The sequence below is a fragment of the Cnephaeus nilssonii genome (assembly GCF_951640355.1).
Source record: "Cnephaeus nilssonii genome assembly, chromosome: 5".
NCBI classification, from domain to species: domain Eukaryota; kingdom Metazoa; phylum Chordata; class Mammalia; order Chiroptera; family Vespertilionidae; genus Cnephaeus; species Cnephaeus nilssonii.
In genome coordinates this window covers 104301845-104326423 of record NC_137076.1, presented here as the reverse complement: position 1 = coordinate 104326423, position 24579 = coordinate 104301845, and the positions used below count along the sequence as shown (strand labels likewise).

The 24579-nt window shown below is 46.2% G+C and overlaps 1 protein-coding gene across 1 annotated transcript; it reads right to left on the bottom strand.

Annotated features, from left to right (window-relative positions):
* ATP6V0E1 (ATPase H+ transporting V0 subunit e1) lies at window positions 1–24102 on the bottom strand. The gene is made up of 4 exons (XM_079772886.1): window positions 23917–24102; window positions 19450–19497; window positions 9097–9219; window positions 1–479 (listed from the first exon to the last, which is right to left on the bottom strand). Exons 1-3 carry the CDS (start codon window positions 24018–24020, stop codon window positions 9126–9128), a joined length of 246 nt encoding a protein of 81 aa, XP_079629012.1. The 5' UTR covers window positions 24021–24102; the 3' UTR covers window positions 1–479; window positions 9097–9125.
* Between the last annotated feature and the right edge of the window lie 477 nt (window positions 24103–24579).

Here is a 24579-nt window from a genome sequence, read left to right as displayed (position 1 = left end):
TTTCCATAGAAAGCAGGAAAATAATTTATTCCAAAAGATGGCAGAAGTAAGAAATTCATCCTGAAAATAGACTTTGGTGTAATTCTGTCGGGACAGATCTCCCCTGGAACATGCTCTCCTACGGCTGCCGCACTGGAGTCTTACTGTCTCGTGACAGCGTTTGCACACGTCACTGGTCCCCGTGTCATGAGCAGGCAGGAGCCATCTTCAGGTCCACAGTCCCAAGGAGCGTGCCGAGTTTCCCAGAGCACCTTCTGTCTCAGAGGAGCGCATAAACATTTGATGGCATCGGCACCGTTTAGATTAAGGAGGCACATAATTCATCAAAGTGTAAAAAGGCTAACAGGACAAACACTGCACTGGAGAATAAGAGTCAACTGTGCTGTGGGTGTTTAAGGCAGGATGGCCAGAGCAGGCGAGCCAAGGAAGGCGGCCCGGTGTGGAGGTGACTGCGCATCTAGAGGCATTGTCGTCATGACCTGCAAAACAAAGCCGGGCTAGTCACTGGTCCCACCCCACCCGCAGGAGGGCACAGGCTGACATCAACCAAGTCCATCAGGCCAGTCACTTGTAATACCTAGGTGCTCAATTAACCTGCAAACATGGGTAGGCGCTGCAGGGCTGTGACAAGAGGTCCCATTACCAAGGACACTGCTACCCTGAGAATCACAAGTAGGTCTGACCGTGTCACAGAAAGAGGAAGAGCGAAGTGACTCAGACCGATCGTACTGGAATCTAACGAGTTCACTTCGGTTTCAAGAGTCTATTTCCCTTCCCCTCTCACAGCAAGGAAGCGAGGCTCCCGCGGGCTGTTCTGTCCGACTCCTAGGAGCAGATCCCCTGTCCTTGGAGCCTGAAGTTGCTCCTAGCGAGCTTCCTGTTCTCACCACCACAAGTGTAGGTGACAAATAGAGGAGTCTTTTTTTTGCTAGAAGCTTCAAGCTGCAACCCCACCTTTGCAGAGCCAGTAAACATCCAGACCAGGCATCTTCACACATCCAACTGCTAACGTGGTTGTGGAAACGCCATTATGTAAAGCATGTTTTATAACTCTATATAAATACAGCCACATATGCTACTTCTGAAGTTAAATAAGCAAGTAAGAGAAAATGTCCTTCAAAGGCAATTTCCACACACGGCTGAGCTGGCGGTAAGAGAACGAGCTGGTTATGACCACAGTTTGCCAGAAGGTTGAGGGTAAGCGCAAGTGGGAGGGGCTAGTTACATTTGGATGAGACATGGTTGTGGCAGGCAGGTCTGACAAGACTGAAGGTCAAACAGTGCGCAGAGAGATCTGATGGGCCCTTGAGGCTTTGCAAGTCAGTGGGCAGAGCCAGGGGAACCCACAGGGCAGCGTGGCAAAAGGCTCCCAAGGCCCAGGCTCCAGGCGCCCAGAAGTAGACAAGAGACTGGTGCGAGCTGGGGCAGCGCAACCGCCCTGGGCGGTGGCAAGACCAGGCTGCCGGGACACCTTGCCGCAGGTACATTCAGCCCAAGATGGAATCAGAGGACCAGTTTCACAATGTAGCAGGAAAGAACCACAGCAGGCGCAGAGGGGCAGTTCCAGAGCCGGTGGCTCTTGTAGGCCACCCCCCACCCCCTCACCCCGCGCTCCAGCTTCATAAACATTCTCTCCCATCTAAGGAGCATTTCTCTCCTCCCCCGGCCAGCAGCACGGCTTCTCTGCACAGACCTGAGCTCCAGGCCCAGGAGGAATTCACTTGAGGACACTGAAGATGTTCTATCTGGTCATTTTCTAGGAAGAACATACTTGTTAGACTCCTCATCGTTTAGGCTTTTTTGGACAAATAATCACGAAATGAAAAAGTAGGTCTTCAATTTTGAAAAACCAGAGAATCCGAGAATAATTTTCACTCAAGCTCAATGACAGCCAATTTAAGATAAATGTGAGTGAGCGTAATGTTAAATGGCATACACTTATGGTTTGCTTTTGGAGTGAATTAAGGAAGCCCGTATTCTAATTCTCTCTCTGCTTAGACTGGGATGGGGGAAAGGAACTTGACAAAGAGCCCACACCCTCGTTTTATAAAATACCAGGTGTACCGGTTAATAATGCAGACTTTTTTCAATAGGTGGAGTTCCACATATGTTGATATATATGCGACTTGATATGTATGCTATTTTGTTGTATTGACAACAAGCTTGAAAACTTCGTATGTCAAATTTTCTGAAGGTGTTAACATCATAGATATTTTTACGCTTAAAAATGTCGAATTTTGTGCCAAAAAAAGAACACTTGCTGGAAGTTTTAATTCATTATTTTGAAGAAAAGTGCTGCTGAAAGTTATCATATATTTCAGGAAGCTTATGATGAACATGCTCCATCTCAAGATACTTGTGAACACTCGTTTAAATGCTTTAAAAGTGATGATTTTGATGTGAAAGACAAAGAACGTCCAGGTCAACTGAAAAAATTTGAAGACCAACAATTACAAGCATTATTGGATGAAAATGCGTGTCAAACTCAAAAACAACTTGCAGAAAGATTAAATGTTGCTCAGCAAACAATTTCCGATTGTTTACAAGCAATGGGAAAGATTTTAAAGGAAGGAAAATGGGTGCGACATCAACTGAACGAAAGACAAATGGAAAACCAAAAAGTCATCAATAAAATGTTGCTTCAATGGCACGAAAGACAATCTTTTTTGCATTGAATTGTGACTGGCAATGAAAAGTGGATTTATTCTGAGAATCCCAAATGCGCAAAATCATAGGTTGATCCAGGTCAACCATCAACATCAACTGCAAGGCCAAATCGCTTCGGAAAGAAGACAATGCTCTGCGTTTGGTGGGATCAGGAATGTGTGGTGTATTATGAACTTTTAAAACCATGTGAAACCGTTAATACTGATTGCTACCGACAACAAATAATCAATGTGAACCACACTTTGATGGTGAAACGACCAGAATGTTCCAGAAGACACAGCAAAGTAATTTTGCTTCATGATGACGCACCATCATGCACTTCAAAACCAGTTAAAAACAGGTTAAAAGATCTTGCCTGGGAAGTATTAACCCACCCGCTGTATTCACCAGACCTTGCTCCTTCAGATTACCACTTGTTCCGATCGATGGCACATGTACTTTCTGAGCAGCACTTCAAAACTTACGAAGAAGTGGAAAATTGGGTCTCTGAATGGTTTGCCTCAAAACAAGAAAAGTTCTATTGGGACGGTATCCACAAATTACCTGAAAGATGGGGAAATGTGTAGCTAGCAATGGACATTACTTTGAATAAAGCACTTTTGATGTTTCTCTTGAGATTATGGTATTTTGATTATAAAATCCGCATTATTAACCGGTACACCTGTTAAGAAGATCACTAAGGCTACTTTCAGATAAAACTGAGAATGAAGACAACATCAAAGCACCAAGGCAGACCAGAAAATCTGTTCAGGGAAGGATGAGTGAATTTTATATATATATATTTAATCCTAATAAGAGGATATTTTTCCATTGTGTTTTAGAGAGTGGAAGGGAAAGGAAGAGATAGAGAGAAACATCTATGTGAGAGAGACACATCCACTGGTCACCTCCTGCATGCACCCCGACCAGGGCCAGAGAATCGAGCCTGCTATTGAGGTACGGCACTTGACCGGAATCGAACTCACAACCCTTCATTCGAGGGCCGATGCTCTATCCACTGAGACAAACCGGCTAGGGCTGAATATATTTTTATTCAAAGACAGATATCACAAATTCACAAAATAATTCCCTGTCTATTGTTATGTGTAATGTATGTACTTACGGCAGGAGATGAACAACAAGAAGTATTCAAGCAAACTAAGGGTGTGTACTAGTATTTAGCAAGTCAAATGAATGGCAAAAGCCGGGGAGCTAAACACATTTAGGGGGAAGACATTACTTTGAAACCAAGTGGCCAGGAAAGAAGTGCAAGGCCTTGCAGGCTGGACACTCACCAAGAAGCACCAGGAAGAACCGCAAGAGAACGGGGGAGTGGAATAAGACAGAAGAATAAAAAATGGTGTTTACTAACCTGCTATCTAAATTAACGAACGTTGCAGGTAGCGAGAGGCAGGAAAGGGTAAGTATAGCTAAGTAGGTCAAGAACATGAAAACAGTGGGGCTGGAACCATAGGTCACGGAGGGAAGCGGAGCAAAAGCTGCCAAGGTGGTCTGAGGGCAGACCGGGAGGCCTTGACTGCCACGCTAGAAAGCTGGACATACCTGCAGACCAGTCCTTATCTTTTGTGGCTCAGGGACCTTTGGTGACCCTGACAAAGCTGAGCTTACAACATGTTACAGAGCATTTCAAGGGGCCTGTACCCGCTGCACCCAGGGACCTCAGGTTAAAAAGACCCTGCTACAGCCCACGGAGAATGACGAGGGTTCCGTGCAGGCCGTGAGCTGTTTCAGGAAGTGCTCTACCAGGAAGACACACAGGGCGAGGTTTGTGGATACACTGAATGTAAGAACAGGGAGACTGGATGAGGAGCCACTGCAGTAACTCGGAGCTGAGTGATTGGGTCAGAAATTAGGGTGTCCGAAGGAACCGACACAGAGACATCAACAGGATCAACTGGATTCGAGGAAGAGGAGAAAGAAGTGATCGAGAGGTTCTGATGCTAAGTGACAGAGAAAACTGTGACATCAGGAACGGAAGTGGAGACGTGGCTGAGTTTGAAGTGGCAGCAGAATATGCAGAGATCAGATCAAAGACACACTTTGCACCCACAGCAGCTCGCACTGTTTCGCTTGCCACAGGCATGGCTTTGTTTCACAGGGTTCGCTGAAATGCCCACTCAGTGCTATTTGTCTCATGAGCACTCAAATATTTTTGGAATGCACAGAAAAACAGGCCCCTCAGGGCAGGGGCCTAATTACCAATACCCTTTCTACCCCCCCTGTCTAGACTTTGGACTAAAACAGAATTGCTGCCCTTTAGGACCAGGGCAAACTATATAAGCTCATCTAACATAGTACCATGACGTGGCAAACCAACTAACTGCAGGACACTGGGGCTGAAGCCAAATCCACTCCAAGGAGACTACATACTAGCATGACACCCCAAGGCTGTAGGAAAACGGGACATGGACAAACACAGCAGCCTTGCTGTGACAGTTCCATAGTGAGGGGGTAAGACTGGCAGGGGCGAAGAGGGAGAGAGCACTGTTCTGACCACTTCGGGACAAAACTTGCAGCCAATGAATAGAACATGCTAGCACTCAGCCTACCGATACCTGGAAGAAAATCACGGAGGGAAAGTGATGACAGGAGCAAAAGGTGAACGAGGTGTTCAACTGTATTGTTCAGATCAAGTCGACTTCACCTGTATAAAATTTTTCTAAAGCTTTCACAACTGTTTCTCATTTTCCTCTTGCTGAATACCATGTCTAACTTACACCTGCTGATTTCCAAACCTGGGTTCTTTTTTTAAAAAAATATATTTTATTGATCTTTTACAGAGAGGAAGAGAGAGGGATAGAGAGTTAGAAACATCGATGGGAGAGAAACATCGATCAGCTGCCTCCTGCACACCCCCTACTGGGGATGTGCCCGCAACCAAGGTACATGCCCTTGACCGGAATCGAACCTGGGACCTTTCAGTCCACAGGCCGACGCTCTATCCACTGAGCCAAACCGGTTTCAGCCCAAACCTGGGTTCTTAAACAAATCATGCACAAGATCAAACACTGTTCCTCATCAGATGAAGAAGGCCTACATCTGGGTTCTGCACCTCTTCATCATCCCACTTCATCATAAAAGTTCAAAGTTCAAAATTAGCTCAATCTTTTGCGTTTACCACCAAGAACAGTGAAGTCCTGTCTTAAGAGTTCTGCTTGCTCCAATGCTACACACACACTAGATCTCTGGATGTGGTCACTCCACAGGCCTAGAGTCCTGGTACTGCTATAATCACTACCTCAGACGTGGAATAAACGTAACTAGGGTTTGCCTGGCTGTGCCCTTCTGCTTCCTGGCACTTTGCTTTTAAGGGAACCACCTTTTAATATAAGGGTTTCAAGCAGCAGCCCCAGTTGGTGCTGTGGACCAGAGTGCAAACGTTAGGAATTCATCAATTAGGTCCCACACACACGAGAATGAAAGGACGGCCAATGAAACCTTCAGATCCACACTCCAGTGTATTCAGGGCCAGAGAGCCCAATTCTAAGGGAAGGAGGTGAGGCGCGGAGAGGTCATGAAGGCAGAGCTGGAAGTTCTCAGCTTTAAAGCCCCATCGGCATCCTTACCTAACATTCACTATAGTTAAAAAGGTTAGAAAACTGGAGACCTTGCGGGAAAAAAAGGCAGGTAAAAAAATGTTATGAATCCGATCTTTTAAAAAAAATCCATGTAAGAGGGAAATCAAAACGCCTTTGGGCAAAGAGGAAAAAAGCTGACTATTTACCTATCAGATTGGCACAAATCCAGCTGAGGAACAGGCTATACTGTTGGTGGGAATACAAAAACAGCACAATCCCTAGAGAAGGAAATGTGTATATCTAAAAAAAGCATTTTTACCTTTAACCCAGAGATTTCATTTTCAGGGAATCCAACTCAAAGATCACTAGCAAAAATATACGTCGTCACCCTGGCCAGTGTGGCTCAGTTGATTGGGACACTGTCCCATACATTGCAAGGTGTGGGTTCAATTCCCAGTCAGGGCTCAGGTTGCAGTTTCGATCCCCGGTTAGGTGTGTATAGGAGGCAACCTATTGATGTTTCTCTCTCATATCAATGTGTTTTCTTTTTTCTCTCTCTCCCTCTCTCATCCCCCTCTCTCTCAAAAAAAAAAAAAAATCAATGAACATGTCCTTGGGTGATGACTAAAAAAAAAATACAATGTCATATGCACAGGATATTATTGTGGCTTTATTAACAATAGCAAAAGACTAGAAAAACCCAGAAGGATATCAATGGCTATGAAAAGACTTGAGGAAGATCTCTATTCACTGATAGGAGCAAGCTCTAGGCTTCAGTGTTCAGGGAAAAAGCAAGCTATAGAATAGTATAGATATGTTTTCCATAATAGCTGTGTGTGTGTGTGTGGGGGGGGGGGGGGGGGAATGGAGATAAAACACACACACACACACACACACACACACACACACACGTATGTATTTGCTTATCCTAAGCATAATGAAACACCCAAAGGATAGACTTCTCTGAATATATCTTGCTTATAATTTTGACTTTGGAAATATGTTTTACATATTCAAAATAGCAGCAAATAAAAAAATTACCATGAATTAAACACAAAATAAAACTTAATCTAACTACATATCAAATTGATAACCCCCAGAAAAAATAATTATTTCAAGGATTTCAGAAAACAGCACCCTGTTCTTTATTTGTTCTAAAAACAATAAAGCAGAAAAGATATCCTAAACTGCACTCAATAAAGTTATAGTTGGTAGTTATAATGGTGTTATTTTGAAACTATTTTACATGTACTGTAGGATAAGGAAAGTAAATAATTAAGTCACTGTCTTTAGGAACTAAGATTTTCAGTATATGTGAATGATACTCAAGTGTAAAACCAAAGAAGTAAAAAAGCTGTCACGTGAAATTTGAATTAGAAATGCTAACATGAACTCATGATCCTTTTTCTTCTTCAAAGTACACACCTCTGGCTCTGTCCATTGTAGAGACTTAGAAGCAACAACACCCCAGCAGAAACAGGCGCACCTAGCAATCAGATCCTGACTTGTAAATACCATTCCCACTTAAAGGAACCAGGGCCAGCTGGGCTGGAGGACTGACAAGTGAGCCAGGATCCTTTCTGTGGGGAATTCAGAAAACAACTGGAGGAGCAATTGGTTCGAAGCCTGGGCCAGGACACATATAAGAGGGGTCTGGGACATCTTGATGTTGCCAGAAAGTAAGGAGTCGAACAAAGAGTACTATCAAAAGGACATAGAAGCCCATCTAGACAGGCTCCCATCGGCCAAAGAAAGAACACTCTATAATAATAAAAGCGTTAATATGCTAATTAGACCGGACAGCCGAACGACCTTCTGGACGAAGCCGGGGCTGCGAGGGCGGAGCCCCTTGCACGAATTTCATGCATCAGGCCTCTAGTTGAACATAAAAAGGATAATAAATGTAATTGATTACAATTAAAAAGGGGGAAAAAAGAAACCTCACTGGGTACCCTCGAAGAAACTTGAGCACCAACAACTTGTAGTCTGAAAATTTTTAAAAATTTAAGTTAAGTATGTATTCTGCTTTTCCTGTATGATCTATATTTCAAGGTTACTCAACAATCCTCATTGATGAGGGGAAGTTCTTATAGAATGAGTCATCGAATCAAATGTAGAACTAGAAACTCACCATTTTGCAATTTCTACGGTAACACTCAATTCAGACTACACTCATTAATGGATAACATCACTGGGTGAAAGGCCGACAGAGAACTTCACAACTGGAGGACCAGGCTGCCGTTATCTGAACCCATTTAGCATCACTAAAGCCAGGGAGCCAGACACCATGTGTCTCCTGACAGGCACAGTGCCACCAAAGAGGCGCCCTTGCCCCAAAGCTGCACCAGAACCCGAACATTTAGTGCTAACTCCACTTTATCAAAACGATGGGGACCGAGGAACAAACCACAGGCTTCCTGCCTCTCAGCTGGTGTTTCAATCTTTCCGCTCTACCACTCCTGCCCTCCAATACTCAGAACCAAATAAAAGCTGCAGTTTGAAGACCAATTTTCAAAAACCACCTGTCTCTCTCTATCCAGAGCACTCAGAAATGCTAATGTCAAATCTGTCAGCCACTTCTTGAAGCTGCTGGGTCTTGTAACAGCAACTACCAGTGGTCGCTTTCCGGAACCATGTCTAACAGACAGCATGCCAAGTCAATCCTGTACATCAAACTGGGTTTTAAATGGCCGGGTCACAGTAGAATTTAAGAGAATCTTGTGGCTAAATCCTTTGGTAAAGCCAATGACCTACGTCCCAAATTTACGTCTGCTCTTCAGGAGATCATGTTTGCTTTCAGCGCCTGCCCTTGCCAAGTGTTAAAGTGGCCACAAAACTCTGAGAAAAAGTCAAGGCAAACTCCAGCTGAGTGACTGACAACACTGATGAGAAAGGTCAAGGGTATAGTCACCTCGATGGCTGGGCAGCGGGTCTTCTCCCTCAAGGCCAGTGATACTTGAGATACCAGATGGTTTCATTTTTCAGCTGCGGTCCGAACAGAGGGTTGAGTTGGGCCAGAATTGCAATCAGCCAACTGAAAGAATAATGGGGGAGGAATGACAACGGAAGTGGTGAAATCACGCGGGAACAGGACCCTTTTCAATTAGGATGGGGGGAAAGGAGCTTCAATAAAACCTAAGTCTACTCTGTTCAGACCAACCTTCAATGCAAGTTCATAGCACATCGTGCTAAATTAGGGAGCCCAGCTGACAGCTTATAACAAACTGTCCCACAGGACACACCTGGCCTTGGTTTCGACACATGTCACAAAGCAGCGAGGCTTCCTCACAGTACAGCTGTCTTTTCTCAGTTTCTCAATTCCTAGTCGAAGTATCTAAGATTTCCTGAATTCACATGTCTTTACCTCAGAGTGTTGTTTTTATTCTTTATTGTTGAAAGTATTACATAGTCCTCCTTTCCCCCCATTGGCCCCCTCCAGCCCACCCCGCTGCCCCCTCAGAGTGTTTTTACCTAATCTCCAGCTCGGGAAAAACGGGTGTTCCTTTATCCATTCTACAAACGCTAAGACCCACAGCCCACATGCCACACCCATTTGTGCCGGTACAGCCAGGTTAAATTTCGGCCCACCATCCCCAATTAGGCTGGAACCCTTGAGTGCCCCTTCTCTAACCACCATCGCCACCAAGATGAGCCCCAGGAAAGCGGAACCAAGTGGCTGGCTTTAACAACTGCTCACTTCGGACTGTAAGTGACAAGGAGTGGCTCTGGATTACGGACTGCTTATGCAGGAAGCACAATGGTGTTCCATAGAACCCAGGGTTAGACGTGAACAGCAGCACAGATTGTCTTTAACGTTTTCTCATACTGCTCACAGCGGTTTTCTGTCTGGTAGAATAATTCACATACCCAATGACGTTTGAGAACCACAGAGCTACAACCAAAGCAAAGAAGTGTTAGGACCTTGAATTCCCCTATGAGAGGGGAACAAGCCTAACCCAATCAAAGGATAATTCTTCCAATCAAAGGACCCAAAGGCCGATTCTGATCACCTATGACCAGCACCGCACAGAAGCTTGCGCCTACAGAAACAGTGCACCTGCCCTCCCCACCCGCCCCACAAAAGGTGGTTTTGTGACAGGTAACATGACACTGAGAAGATGGGGCCAGAGCAGATACCTCAAGCTGACTCACTTTATAAACAAAAAGCTAATTCAGAGGAGATTCTCTGATCTGTCCTGAGAACTAGAGTATTAAACACAAACAAAATACCGTGTAGTTGGGGTGTGACATCTCTCTGACACTGTAATAGAAGAGGGGAGGACAGCACAGGCAGGCACACTGGAACGCTCTGTGACTGCGGCGAACACTCACTCATGGTGCAGAGCTCAGTCATGGAAAATTCCACACAGGCCCAGGACTTCCCCAACCCCAGCAGGCAAGAGAAGCTGACTGTAAGAGCAGCCGCCCGTCCTTTCATCAGAGACTGAAGTAACTGGCTAATGCTTGGACACCTGAATAAAAAGTACGTTAGAACCCGAACTAGACTGTCCCCTTTCTTCACACCAGCTCCCAGCACTTTCTGTGATGCTGTGCGGCGGGTCCTCCCGCCTGGCTGCACACTGTAATGACCCCGAGAGCTTGTGAAACTCCTGACGCTCTGCTTCACCCGGAACCTTTCCTTTAATCCTCCCATAACGCAGTTAAGGAAACTGAGGCAGGCAGAGGCTACATGATTTGCCTGTGCTCACGATACTAATTAGGTGGCAGCAGCTCCTGAACCAGAAACCAGTCGGACTAATGTTCCCACTACAAAAGCTACCTGAAGTACTGACATTTCCAAGGCATCCATTTAGCAAAATCTAAATTGATCTGGGGGATAAGGAGATAAAGAAGCCATCTGCTGATTATCGATTAAGTCCAGGACAAGCCTTCGGTACCTGAGGTCAGGAAGAAATATCTAGAAGCGAGAACAAAATCTACTTTGCTTGCTCAGGTCATATTGAGAAACTTTTTTGAATTTAATTTTCCATACTATTTTTAATGTTTTGATTCAAGCAAAACATCTCACTTAAAAACCCCAACAAACCACAGTTCCAAAAAGCTCCTTGGGCAACGGCCAGGCCTTTCCTCTGAAATTTCATGGGGGATTGTCCCCCTCTGGCCAGCTGAGCTCTGTGCCTGCCCTTCCCACTCCGACCCGACTTGAAATTTCCACCAACACGGTGGAGAACTGGGCGGGGAAAATCCAGTCTGAATTGATGGAAGTGGGTGGAGGAAGAGGTCATATTCCAATGATCCTATTATTTCATGTGTCCAGGAAGAGAGAACGAAATGTACCCTTCAAATCGGCCAAGCTGTTCCACATGTCCCCATAACCTAAGTCCAGCCTCATAACCGACCATCTGAGATTATTCAAATGCCTGGGGCAGCTATGGGGCGGTGACATCAGTCTGCAGAGCTGGCATGGGCCAGAAGTCAAGTCCATGCTCCTTATTCTAAAGACAGGACACTAAGCCCTAGAGAGCATAATCCCCCGTGAATCTGTGAAAGGGCCGGATGGGACTGGGGCTCTGGAGTCCCACTGTACCAGCTGACACAAAGGTCCGGTTTATCCCACAATCGTTACCAATGCCATGCTCCAGGTCAGCTCTGGGGATGCAAAGAGGAATGAGAAGAGGGACCAAGCCCTGCGGGGCCCACGAGCTTGAGAGAGAAGCCAGGACAGAAGGGGGCTGTGCTCTGGGAGCGTTCATTCTACACACACTCCCTGGCCACTGGTCGTGAGCTCAGCTCTGGATTATCAGGATTCTCCAACCAGACAGTATGTCCTCCCCCACAGATAAGGCTACACCCAGCTCTCTCAAATCTTGCTTTGTTCTTTTGTTTCACATTCAGATATGAGAACAGGAAACAGAGAGGCATGGTTACTTCCAGGTGACGCACAGATCAAGCGGATAAATGCCTAGCTTCCCTGTTGGCAAGGACTTCTCTTCTGATCCACTGTCTCTCCAGCCAGGACGATGACACGAGTGACCTCTATCAGTGGCTTTCTTAAGAAACAGCAGAGACACAGAAGAGCAACTTGCACTATCTCTATTATCTGCCCTCATCCCAATCCACTGGCACAAACCTGTTCAAAGGCACATATTATTGGATGCTATTAGAAAATATGGATTCAGTACTGGGCAGGGTTGGGTTTTAATTCCAGCTATCTATCTATATATATGAAAGGCTAATATGCTGTGTCTGACCGTCCAACCAGTCGCTATGATGCGCACTGACCACCAGGGGGCAGACGCTCAACACAGGAGCTGCTGAGCTGCAGTGACTTGGCAGCGGTGGTTCTCCGGTGACACATCCCAAAACCAGATAAGAGGGAACCCAATTCCCCAAGGGGCCTTGCGATTTCACCTTCGGCTGTGGGTTACGTTGTTGCTGGGGCACTGTTGGCCCCCAAATCTGGTTTATTGCACTATTGCGTTTGCGTTCCACACACTGTACAACAACTTTGCAGAGTGCCCTCTCACACTCGGGGACCCCTCGGGGGATGTCGGAGAGCCAGTTTCAGCCCGATCCCCGCAGGCCAGGCAGGCCAAGGGGCCCCACCTGCCAGAGGGACCCCTGCTTACTCCACAGACACCAGGGAGGGACCAGGGACTGCGGAAGGTTGGCTCCAGGGCTTATCTGGCCCATCTAGTTCAGTCCCGCCCCACCAGCCCCTTCTAATTAATTTCCTTTCAATGTGCACGAATCCGTGCACTGGGTCACTAGTCATAAATATCAGCCAACTGTCTCCAGGCAAGTGGCCTTACAACCCCAAGCCTCAGTTTCCCCTTTTGTAAAATGAAGATAATAATCCCTGCCTCCAGATGTTAAGAAATAAAGAGAGAATACTAGTATATGAAAGTGCTCTGTGGAGTAGTTGACAAACAGACATTTAATAAATACTAGTTACTCCTTCTCTTTCCCATGAGACAGCTACAATGCATTGAGGCACGGAATGAAATACAACCTGTGTACTGCACAAAGGAGTTCCTCATGCAGCACTGAGTCATCCTCGTCTCTGCCTCTTCTCCCACCCCTCCCCTCTGTGGTACGCAGAATTCTTGGATGTCCCCCAAGATAACCAACCCCTGGCATGCACACCCTGTCTAAACCCAAGACAGTGAACACGATGATGGCCACTCCTGTGATCAGTTTCTAACAGACAGCTGGCCTGAGGAAAGGGAAGTCATCCTGAGTGGACGTGACCTACTTGGGAGAGTTCCTAAAAGGGACAGGCTCTTCCTGACAAAAGGCATGTGGAGCGTGTGTATCACTTATGAGTGATTAGCTCGGAACATTTCCTTTAGTATGCACTCAGACAAACAACTGAATTCCTTTTTCTCTCCTTAAAAAGAGCACACTGATAAGCTGTCTCAGTAGAGGGAGCTGGAGGGAAATTGCAGGCGGGGATAGGGAGTCTGTGGAGTGGGTACGAGGACATCTGGTGAAGCCCGAACAGGCTCAGGCCCAGAACATGTTTGCTCTTTGGTCTCATCGCCTCAGCCTGGAAATAAGCTCCCTGCAGCCCTCTGACCCCCAAACCAGAGTCCCTGCATGGCCCGCAGGCTCTGGAGGCCTGCTGCACTGGCACAGGAACTTGGCTACACACCCAGGCCCTGGCCACCTGCTCTCCTGCCTGTACTCAGGAGGTGGCATACTGCTTGCCCACCAACTCCAGCCTGGCCACACCAACAAACTGCCTCTGCTGTCGGGTGGACTGAGCCACGCCTTCTCCAACGAGGTCCGAATCCTTTTCAAGTTTGTCTTTCCTTGGGTCTCCCGCAGCCCGAGGATCATATTGGGTTTCCTTATATCTTACACTCTTTTGTCAGAGCTTATAATAATTTTGTTCCACTTCCTCTGCCTAACCTACTGTGTGGTTTTTATCTCCTTATTAGACTCAGACTGCTACAGGATGAGAAGGATTTTACACAAGGAGACTCTATTCCTGGCTTTGAAGTTGGAAGGGCTGCTCCACAAGGAATGTGGGTAGTCTCTCGGAGCTGAGAATGACCCGCAACAAATAACCAGCAGGTTGTAGGACCTCAGTCCTACAACCACAAGGAACTTAATTCTGCCACAGCCATGGGAGCTTAGAAGAGGACCCCAAGCTCCAGATGAGAAGGCACAAAATGATTTTTCATTAACCTTATGCCAACCCTATCTTTAATGACCCTTTTATACGGCAGGGATATGCCCTATTTTTGCCAGCTCATGAAATATCTTTCCTTTCTTTTCTCCATACTTTCTATACCAGGCCTTCCAGTTCAAAGTCTGTAACAATACTCTTACCTGCCAAATTATAAAGGGAAAAAATTATACAGTCAGAATAAGAAAAATAAACTTTTTCATCTAGCAGATTTCCCTTCCACTATAAATAGTCAAGATAGCCAAATATTTTCAATGTATCCACGAGAGAAGTGTAAGTAATTCTCAGACCAAAAAGCTGAGTGAAGGCAAGTGCCCGGAGAGGAAAGGAAAGTGACTGCAGATAGCTTTCCGTACCGTGAGACCATATACTAGAGCAGCTGAACCGGAGACCTCACAGGACATGGGGAACAGCAGATAAAGCCCAGGGCCCAGCCAAGGCAAAGAATCTAACACAATGTTCACATACCTCCCCGCAAAAAACCAAGACCCCAAGGTAAAGACAAATCAAGCAGAACCCCCTCAGGAGAAATGCCAGGAAAATCACCTGTCTTAAATATAAGTACCAAGAAGGAAGAACTGGTTATCATGATGGTTTACAAATCAAATTCACTCTCCGGTTTCTAAAAAATAAACACATATCAAGAATTTTACTTAATTTAAGCCACGCTGGTGATGGCCTTAGGCATCTGACAGAAGCCACGTGAACCCTTTCTGGGAGGGGCCCACCTTCATACCAGACCTCAAAGAAGGGATACATATAAAACTATAGGGAAAATTAACAGCTTGCAGTCAACCATAACTGAACACATACGGAAGCAAGGTACCATGAGTAGGAGGCAGCAAAGAGCAGACACAGAAATGGAAGGGCTTTAGATACTGGAATGATCAGATACAGATGATAAATAAACTATGTCTTAAGAAATAAGATAAGCTTAAAATATGTGCAGGGAGAAAGAAGGAAGAGGGTGAGGGAGGGAAGGAGGAAGGAAAGGAAAAAGGGAGGGAGAAGCAAAACTGTAAAAGAAGCAGAAGAACGTCTATAGAAATAAAAACTGTACTACCTGAAAATAAAAATGTCATAGGTGAGGTTCTGATTCCGGTAATAGCAGAGTATCGAACTCATCCTATAGACAGCATATTAATAAACTCTAATAACAAAATGTGAAAACCAACTACTGGATGGTACTAGAGATTGGGAATCTCAGAAAATAAATTAAAACAATGAAAAGAAGAACCCAGTGGAAATTTTAGAACTAAAAGGTATAATAACACACACAAAAAAAATCTTTGGGTGGGCCTACTAACAGATTGGAGACGAAAGAAGAAATAGTGAACAGGCCTTTTTGGAGAAACTGACCAGGTGATTCTGAAACGTACGTGGCTATTTTACAATAGCCACATAACCTTGAAGAACCCACACGGAGGACTCAGACTTCTGATCTCAATACAAAGCTACAATACCCAAGACAGTATAGTATGTCAAAAGGCTCGACAAAGAGGTCACTGAACAGAACAGATAGTTTGGAAATAGACTCACGCGTATGTGGTCAAGTCATTTTGAACAAAGATGCCAAAGCAACTGAATGGAGAAAGGAAATTCTCCAATCAATGGTGCAGTTGTACTGGGAAACAAAACCAAGCCCGACCCCAACATCCTAGTGCCGGGGCTGGCAAGCAGCGTGCCCAACCGCCAGGCCTCTCGACTGCCCGCTATGGAAAGCCTCAGGTGCAGCTCTGGCCCAACAACAGGAACTGTAAGAGCTAAGCTCAACAGATCTCTTATCCTCTTTATCTCAATTTTTGCCAGAAAAAATATTTTCCCCCAAACCTCCCAGGACCATCTACCATGATCTAAATTCCTTCCCAGACTGCTCTGCTCATCTCACAACTTGATCCAACATCCGCCCTCCCCCCTGTCCCGCCCACTTCCACTAGGTCTCTGCAACTTGCTCCAAGAGCTGCCACTCACTCACACACCTCCTCCTGTTCTCACCCTGAGGCTGCCTCCAGCTGCCTGAAACCTGGCTCCCGGAAGCTCTCAATCAGAAAGGCTGACACCAGATGGCTCAGGCTTGGCGATGGGAGTACAAACTTCTTTGCCCCCCCTCTCCCTCCCATGCTGCCTCCAGAGAGTTCTCTCCCACTCTTATGGAATACTGACTTCCACTTTGGGGTGCATGCCTGCTGAGTTTACTACCCTCTGGTTCCTTCGTACATTCTGGCCACTCCCCCTACTTCAACAGGGAAGGCTCAAGGGTGCCGTTTTCTGGCCCTTCCTCATCCGTGCACCTAAATGCTGGCATTCCTGAGCTCTGGCCCTGGCCTCTCTTTTAGGGCCTGTTTCTCAACGGCAGCAGTATTGACATCTGGGGCTGAATAGTTCTTTGCTGGGAGGAGGGGGCTGTCCTGTCCACTGTAGGAAGTACAGCAGCATCCCTGGCCTCTGCCCACCGGATGCCAGTAGCAGCCCCAGTAGACAACCACTGCCTGAGGACATTACAGTCTCAGGCCCTCAACTCTCTCTCCTTATATCCAGCTTCCCATCTGACATCTCTCAGAAGTTTCACCAGCAATCTTAGCCTGTCCCCAGTTGGATTTCTTTTTTAAAAAAATATATTTTTATAGATTTCCGAGAGGAAGGGAGAAGGAGAAAGATAGAAACATCAATGATGAGAATCATTGATCGGCTGCCTCCTGCATGCCCCACACTGAGGATGGAGCCCACAACCTGGGCATTGAACCGTGACCTCATGGTTCATAGGTCGACACTCAACCACTGAGCCACGATGGCCGGGCCCCAGTTGGATTTCTGTTTTGAAATCGACTTTCCTCTGCTGAACTATGAACACAAACTGGTCACACTGGCAGAGATCCTGGCTTATTCAGAGTTCAGACACGTCACACCCCACAGAATCTAACCTTCAACTAGAACAAACTGGGAAGAGGAAAATATTGCCACAAACAGAAGGCAATTAAAAAGTCCATGAATGTATTTCAAAACATGACCTTGTCTAGAAAATCCAGTTTCTTTGGGTGTGTCTTCCTTCAAGAGAGGTACTTTCAAGAAATAACTGGTACCTACTAGCACCAAACAGTGAAGCTTTCTTTGACTTTCTGATTTATTGCAAAATCCCACCCCTTTGTGGAAGCAGGTATGTAAAATATTTAGGGTTTAAGTTACACCCAATGTTTAGACAGATAACTTGCTAATAAGTAGGACATATAATCAGGTTTCAAGGAAAAGAAAAACATAATTTTGGAAATCTGTGCACTACCTCTGTGAATACACCGATGACAGTATGAACCCAGTCAACACAGCTGTCACAACACGTTCGTGCGAAGGGGAAAATGGTCTAAAATCTAGACTGCAAGAGGTAAGAGCTCACCTTTGAATACTTTGAAGTTTTCTCCATGAACTAATACTCAGATTTTTCCCGGGGCCTGCCTGGTGCCACTCCCCATTGAAGGGGAGGTGGTGGACAAGAGCTGGAAACATCTTTCAAACAGTTAAACTGCAGTTCTGTCACTCATGAGGCTAAATAACAGTATCCCAAAAATATATGTTGAGGATTACCTTACATACCCTAAAACAGTATTTACTCAGCAGTTTATATAAATGAATATAATCTATTCAAATAGATGCTAATTATTACACTTTTAAATTTAAAAATGTTTGCCCTAGCCTGGATTGCTAAGTGGTTGGAGCGTTGGCCTGTGCACTGGAGGGTTAAGGGTTCAATTCCTGGTCAAGGGCACTTACCTGGGTTGCAGGTTCGATCTCCAGCCCCGGTCAGGGTGAGTGTAGGAGGCAACCAATCAATGTCTCTCTCTCTCACATCAATGTGTTTTCTCTCTCCTTCTCCTCCTCTTCCTCCTCACTCCCTTCTACCCTCTCCAAAGAAAATCAATGGAAAAAATATCCTCTGGTGAGGATTCACAAAAATAAATTAATTAAAAAAATTTTACTTGATTACAATTCCAGCTCTACTTGATTACAATTCTAGCTCAACTTCGGTTCAGTAGATGAACAGTCATAATAAAGAATGGCTTTTACGGGGCGGGGTGGGGGGGGGGGTGGGGGGAGGGAGGGATTAACCAAAGAACATATATGCATAGTCCATGGACACAAACAAAAAAGAATGGCTTTATTTAAGTGAGACGGTGAGATATTTAAGTGAAATGAGGCCTAAATATTTCACAATAGTGAAATACTAAGCACTACAATGACAATTTCTGGTGAATATAAACTGTACTTGGGTTGGCAGAGGGAGAGAGTATCTGTCCAGTTCTTATGTAAATATACTTATATTTAACTAGAGGCCCAGTGCACGAAATTCATGCAGGGAGAGGGGAGTCCCTCAGCCCGGCCTGCACCCTCTCCAATCCGGGACCCCTCGGGGGATATCCGACTGCCAGTTTAGGCCTAGACCGGCAGTCAGACATCCCTCTCGCAATCCGGGACTGCTGACTCCTAACCACTTGCCTGCCTACCGACTTGATCACCATCTAACCACTCCCCTGCTGGCCTCGTGGCCCCCAACTGCCCTTCCCTGCTGGCATCATGGCCCCCAACTGCCCTCCCCTGGCGGCCTCATGGTCCCCAACTGCCCTCCCCTGCCAGCATCATGGCCCCCAATTGCCCTCCCCTGGCGGCCTCATGGCCCCCAACTACCCTCCCCTGCTGGCCTGATCGCCCCTAACCACCTCTGCCTCGACCCCCACCACTGTGGCTTTGTCTGGAAGGAAGGTAGGAAGATGTCCGGTCTCCTGGTCTAATTAGCATATTACCCTTTTATTAGTATAGATTATGTAAGTAATGGCATAATTATAAAATTATGTAAATATAAATATTGAACATAGCAAATGTGTGCTATTTTTTCCTTTTTAAAATTTTGTGGGGTTTTTAAATTTTTTTAAAAAGTGTGCTTTTATTCTTCAGACATTATTTTATTCTTCAGACATGAGGACAAGCTTCAATGAAACAAAGCTGTAAAGTTTCACAACAACCATGCTCCACTTATTTCATTTCCCATCACATACATTATAAATGCCATGAATAATACTTATTATTTTAGGAAAAAATTACTTACAAGAGAAACGTACTTACAAGAGATAGCAGCAAACTGAACAGGTCACCAACATGGTGATGATAACTCTAAAAAACAATAACAAACAAACAATTAGATCACTTGCAAACTAAGCAGACACTGCAGGATGGTTCAAGTCCCTTCCCAAGTGATCAAACAAGCAGGGACTGTGCAGCCAGAAAAGGCACCTGAATCTGCCCCAGCACCCACACTGCACTGCACCCTGGGGTGCATTTGGTAGAAGTTAGAGTAAATAACTAAACGTTATTTGTATTTAAAGGGATATGCACTTATGCCACAGCTTAGATGTCTAATCCAAACCCACCTGAAACTGAACGCAAAGGCTGCAGTGACAATTCATTTTGACATCCAAGTAACTACCCCATTTGGCATTTCTACCACAAAATGACACTGTACTTCTAAAAATGTGACTCTCTAGTGTTGACCTCTCCCCATCTCGATTCCTCTCTGAAAAACAGTTAAATCTGGTGAATGTCAACACTTCTAAAACTGGCTCCATGCTAATCTCTTCCCATTTCGCCTCCCAAAGGCTCTCCTCTGAATCTCCTGCTCCCCAGAAGCAGCTCTGCCATTCCACCCACCACCCCACCCTCATATCTGTCATCTTTTTGCTCATGCCTCCTCTGCACCCTCGGAGTCACCAAATGCTGTGGGCTAGTCCTTCTAAAGCATCCTTCCCTATGTGGGCTTCTTCCTTTCCGTTCCCACCTTAGCACGGAAATTTATCAAGTTCGTCCAGCTAACTGGCGGCACAGTCAAACTGTCTTCCTTCTTTTGTTCTATCAGCAATCACCCTGGAGTCATCGTTCTAAAATATTCCTTTCACGCATCACCCTGCGGCTTCACACCTCTCAGTGCCCCCCCACCCCTAAGAGTCGTGTCCAAAGAAAGGTCTCCACTCCACACAGAGTAAGAAGGACTGTCTCCTAGAAGGCGGGAAGCAAAGATCAGAACTCCTAGTGATATTTTTAACTCATCCTTTAGAAGTGCTGTGGGTGTGTGTTCTCTATGGTTATTATACTGGCACATCCATTCATTCATTCGACAGAGTTTCATTGAGTGTCTGGTATGTACAAGCTCTGGGGAGACAGGAGTGAAGGAAACAGGGGAAAACCCCTGCCCTGGTGAAGTCTACGTGATCGTGGGGGAAGACAGACAACAAACAAGTGGAACAATAAACAAACAAGATCTATCTACCTACCTACCTACCTACCTACCTACCTACTAGTATATGCCAGAAGGTCAGTAATGCAGATGGAGAAAAACAAAGCAGGAAAGGAGGATAAGGGTGTACAGGGGAGTCTGAGATAAAAGTGCTATGAAATGTGCGCACGCACACACACACACACACACACTCACTTATTCAGAGATAAAGCGAATGTGAATACTAACAATTACTGGATCTACGTGGTGGTAAACAGTAGTCATACTACTCTTCCTACTTTTCTGTATGTCTGAAAATGTCCTGCATGTTTGAAAAAAATGAGCTTATAGCTCTTGGCACATCAATTCCTGTGCTTCCTCCTCATCCCCTCCCCCAACCTACTGCTAAGGGAGCCACGTGACAAACCTGAAACTTTGATGTGTGGATCCTAAAGAGAAACAAGGGAGACCTTGAAAACAGGAATGGCCAGGAAAGCGGATTCAGGCACAGACCTGCTTTCACCCTTTTATCCTACACTTGTTCCGTCACAGAGGAGAATGAGGAAGGGGCTTTAGGTACACATAGATTCAGAAATTCTCCCTTTTGCCCTTTTTTCTCCCTGCCTCACCAGGTCCTGAAAACCTCATCACCCATTTTCTGTCTTCTGATGTGCAGGGGTCTCGAAGGAAAGAGGATGTAACATCCAAGTCTTCCTTCCTCTCCTCACACGGGGCACCTTTATGAAGGTGCTTTACTTTACTATCTCCTTAATGAAGTTGTCTTAATGCTTCAAATCAAAAAGGCTCTCCTGGCCCTGGCTGGTTTGGCTCAGTGGATAGAGCACTGGCCTGCGGACTGAAGGGTCCCAGGTTCAATTCTGGCCAAGGACACATGCCTGGGTTGTGGGCTCATTCCCCACTGGGGGCATGCAGGAGGCAGCCGATCAATGATTCTCTCTCATCACTGATGTTTCTATCTCTCTCTCCCTCTTCCTTCCTCTCTAAAATAAAAAAATATATATATTTAAAAAGGCTCTCCTGTTTTAAAAAGTCACCATAGTCCTTGAAGCAATTCATCTCCTTCATGTATTTTAAAAAATTAATTTGCAGTCTTTTCAGGAGGCAAAGGAAAACCAGTACTAATTCCGTACTAACATTTCCACTTTACAATGAGGAAACGGGGATGTGGAAAAAGTTAACTAAACTGGTCAAGGTCACAGGGATCATCCAGCTAGGGGCAGTGCTTCTCAAAATGTAATACAGTAACTCCTAGGAGGCACTGTGTTTTAAGACCTGCTCAATCCTGCCAAGAGCAGGAAATACAAGGATTGGGGGGGGGGAGGCTGTGGCTTACACCCGGATAACGTGTCACTAGCAGGTCAAACTTGAATCATGACACTAGGGCTAGAAACTTTGAAGCCATGCACATTAGGAGGCATTTCATTACCCTGGATAACAGCATGGGCATCAAGTCCCGATGCTGGGGGTGGGACCCCCATGGGGGTCTTTAAGAAAGGAGTGGTCAATGCTACCAACACATTAATAAATGCTTTTGAGTATGAAGGCTGCAAAGGCAGACAGTAGTGTAATGCAGCGATTTTCAACCTTTTGCATCTCATAGCACATGGAAACTAATTACTAAAATTCTGTGGCACACAAATATATATATATATTTTTTGCCGATCTGACAAAAATATAGGTGTAATTTTGATTTACAAAAAAAAACAACCTAATAAATAATAGTAATTATCTACCCCTTTTGCTCCATAGTGACTTTTTTTAAAAAATCAGGTGCCTGTCTAAGGATTTTTGGTACCAAGAATGAACCAATCAGATGTCACCTTATCCAACCTGACCAATAAGATGCAACTCGATCATATGACCTATATTTATGGTTCATCACAGGGCATTCTCACCTGACGGCTATGGTTGTGTTGGCCTTTGGCCTTTTTTTATTTGGCAATCCCCGGGGAAGAGGTCAGAGCCCCTGACTAAATAGTCAGGTGTTCATGTTTTAAAAATGCCTGTGGCACAGCGGTTGACCATGGCTGCTGTAATGACATAGTTGAAGACAGAAACACTAACTCCAGTAGGAGAAACAAGTCTAAGAACTTACATTTGGTTAATATAAACTGCCTTCATAACCCCTGAATTCTGACCCTCTATTTCATCTATTACTGCTTGGGAAGATGAGAGGGAGGAAGGTAAGGGGGACCTGGTAGAAATTCATGTACCATTTCTCCTTCTTGCATGATGTTTTACTTTTAAACTAGTTGGAAGTAACAGGTCTAATAATACACGTTTATTTAAGAGAGCAAGAAAGGGTTCAGGTCACAAAACATTAAGGAAGTAACAGTATTTTCTTTTCTTTTCTTTACTAAAGGCCATAGAATTATCCACTCAAGGGACACTTATTGAATGCTTGCTCTGCATGCAGAGCACTGAAGCCACCAGTTCATTTCAAAGAAAAATGGTGTTCCTGACAAACGGTGACTTCAGTCTAAGTTTCACCCCACATGATCTTGCAGAGAAAAAATGACTCAGAGGCAAAAGAGGAACGAAAAGGCAAAAAAAAAAAAAAGTGTGCTAAAGCTCCTTTGAAGATAAGCCTCTATTTCATACAATAAAAGTTTACTTACAAAACAGGTTAAGCTCTATTTGACATGGGGTGGGGGGGGGGGGGGGGAGAGAGTGTATTTCTTAACCAGTCACCCTAAGAACTTGTTTCTCACACGCAAGGTCGCGGGGAGCGCCCTCCAGAAGGCATGACGCAGGGGTTTCTCAACGACACCTCCTGCTCTCCGGTCAGAACCTCGCTGTGGACCGGGCCCCACGACCTCCCGGCGCCCACGGGAGGCGAGGCCTGGGCCGGACGTCGCTGCACAGCCTGCCCCGTGCGGCTGCGACGGCGTGTGAAGTGCAAGGGCAATGTCTGCTTTATTTGTCTGACCCCTTCCTTGGGGCGAACGAGGCCTCATCTGGGTGGAGAGCAGCAGACGGAGCCCCAACTTCTTCTGGGGTCGGTATAAACCCATTTCCGACGACACCCACCCACCCACCCACCCACCCAGGACGGTGACGAGAAAAAATTCCCCCAAAACTGCTTCCCAAGAATGGCCCGCCGGAGGTCACCCTCCTCGCGCTCCGGCTGGGAGCCACCGACGCCGCGGCGACCGGCTCCTCGCGGCCAGCTCGGGGTCGGGGCCACCCCGGCGAGGTCTCTGCGGTGCGGGCCGCCCCTCCCCCGCCCCCGCCCCCGCCCCCGCCCGGCCGCCGCTCCCGGCCGCGCGGCCCCCCTCCGCCAGCGGGCCTGGCGCACTCACCCCCGGTTGGGACCCTTGGGGATGAACCAGGGCACCAGGAGGCCGACGATGCTCCAGAACACGGTCATCACGATCAGAGGCACCGTGAGGCCGCTGTACGCCATGCTGGCCGCCGAGCCAACAGCCCCTGCCCCACCGCCGCACTCGGGTCCCACCCGGAAGTGTCAACACCCGGCCGCGTGACCAGCGCGCGCCGGGCCCGCCTCCCGCGTCCTCACGTGACCCGCGCGCCGACTCCGCCCCTCGGGGGGTCTGGAGAGACAGGCTCCGCCCTCACCTGGCGGGGAGACGTCACTCACGCGAGGGTCAAGTCACTAGGAGCTCAGCAAGGTATTTCTCATTAAGGACGTGGCCCTGTTAGGGAAAGAGTGTAGTTACATATTTACAGCTTTATCTTTTTTTAATAGTAATATATTTTTATTACTTTCAGAGAGAGGGAGAGAGAGAGAAACATCATTGATGAGAGAGAATCATTGATGGGCTGCCTCCTGCACGCCTCCCACTGGGGATCAAGCCCACAACTCCGGCATGTGCTCTGACCTGGAATCCAACCGTGACCTCCTGGTTCACAGGTTGACACTCAACTACTGAGCCACGCAGGCCGGGCTTTATCTTCTTTTTATACAGCAAACCTTAACAATTGTAAGTTACCGTTAAAGCTCA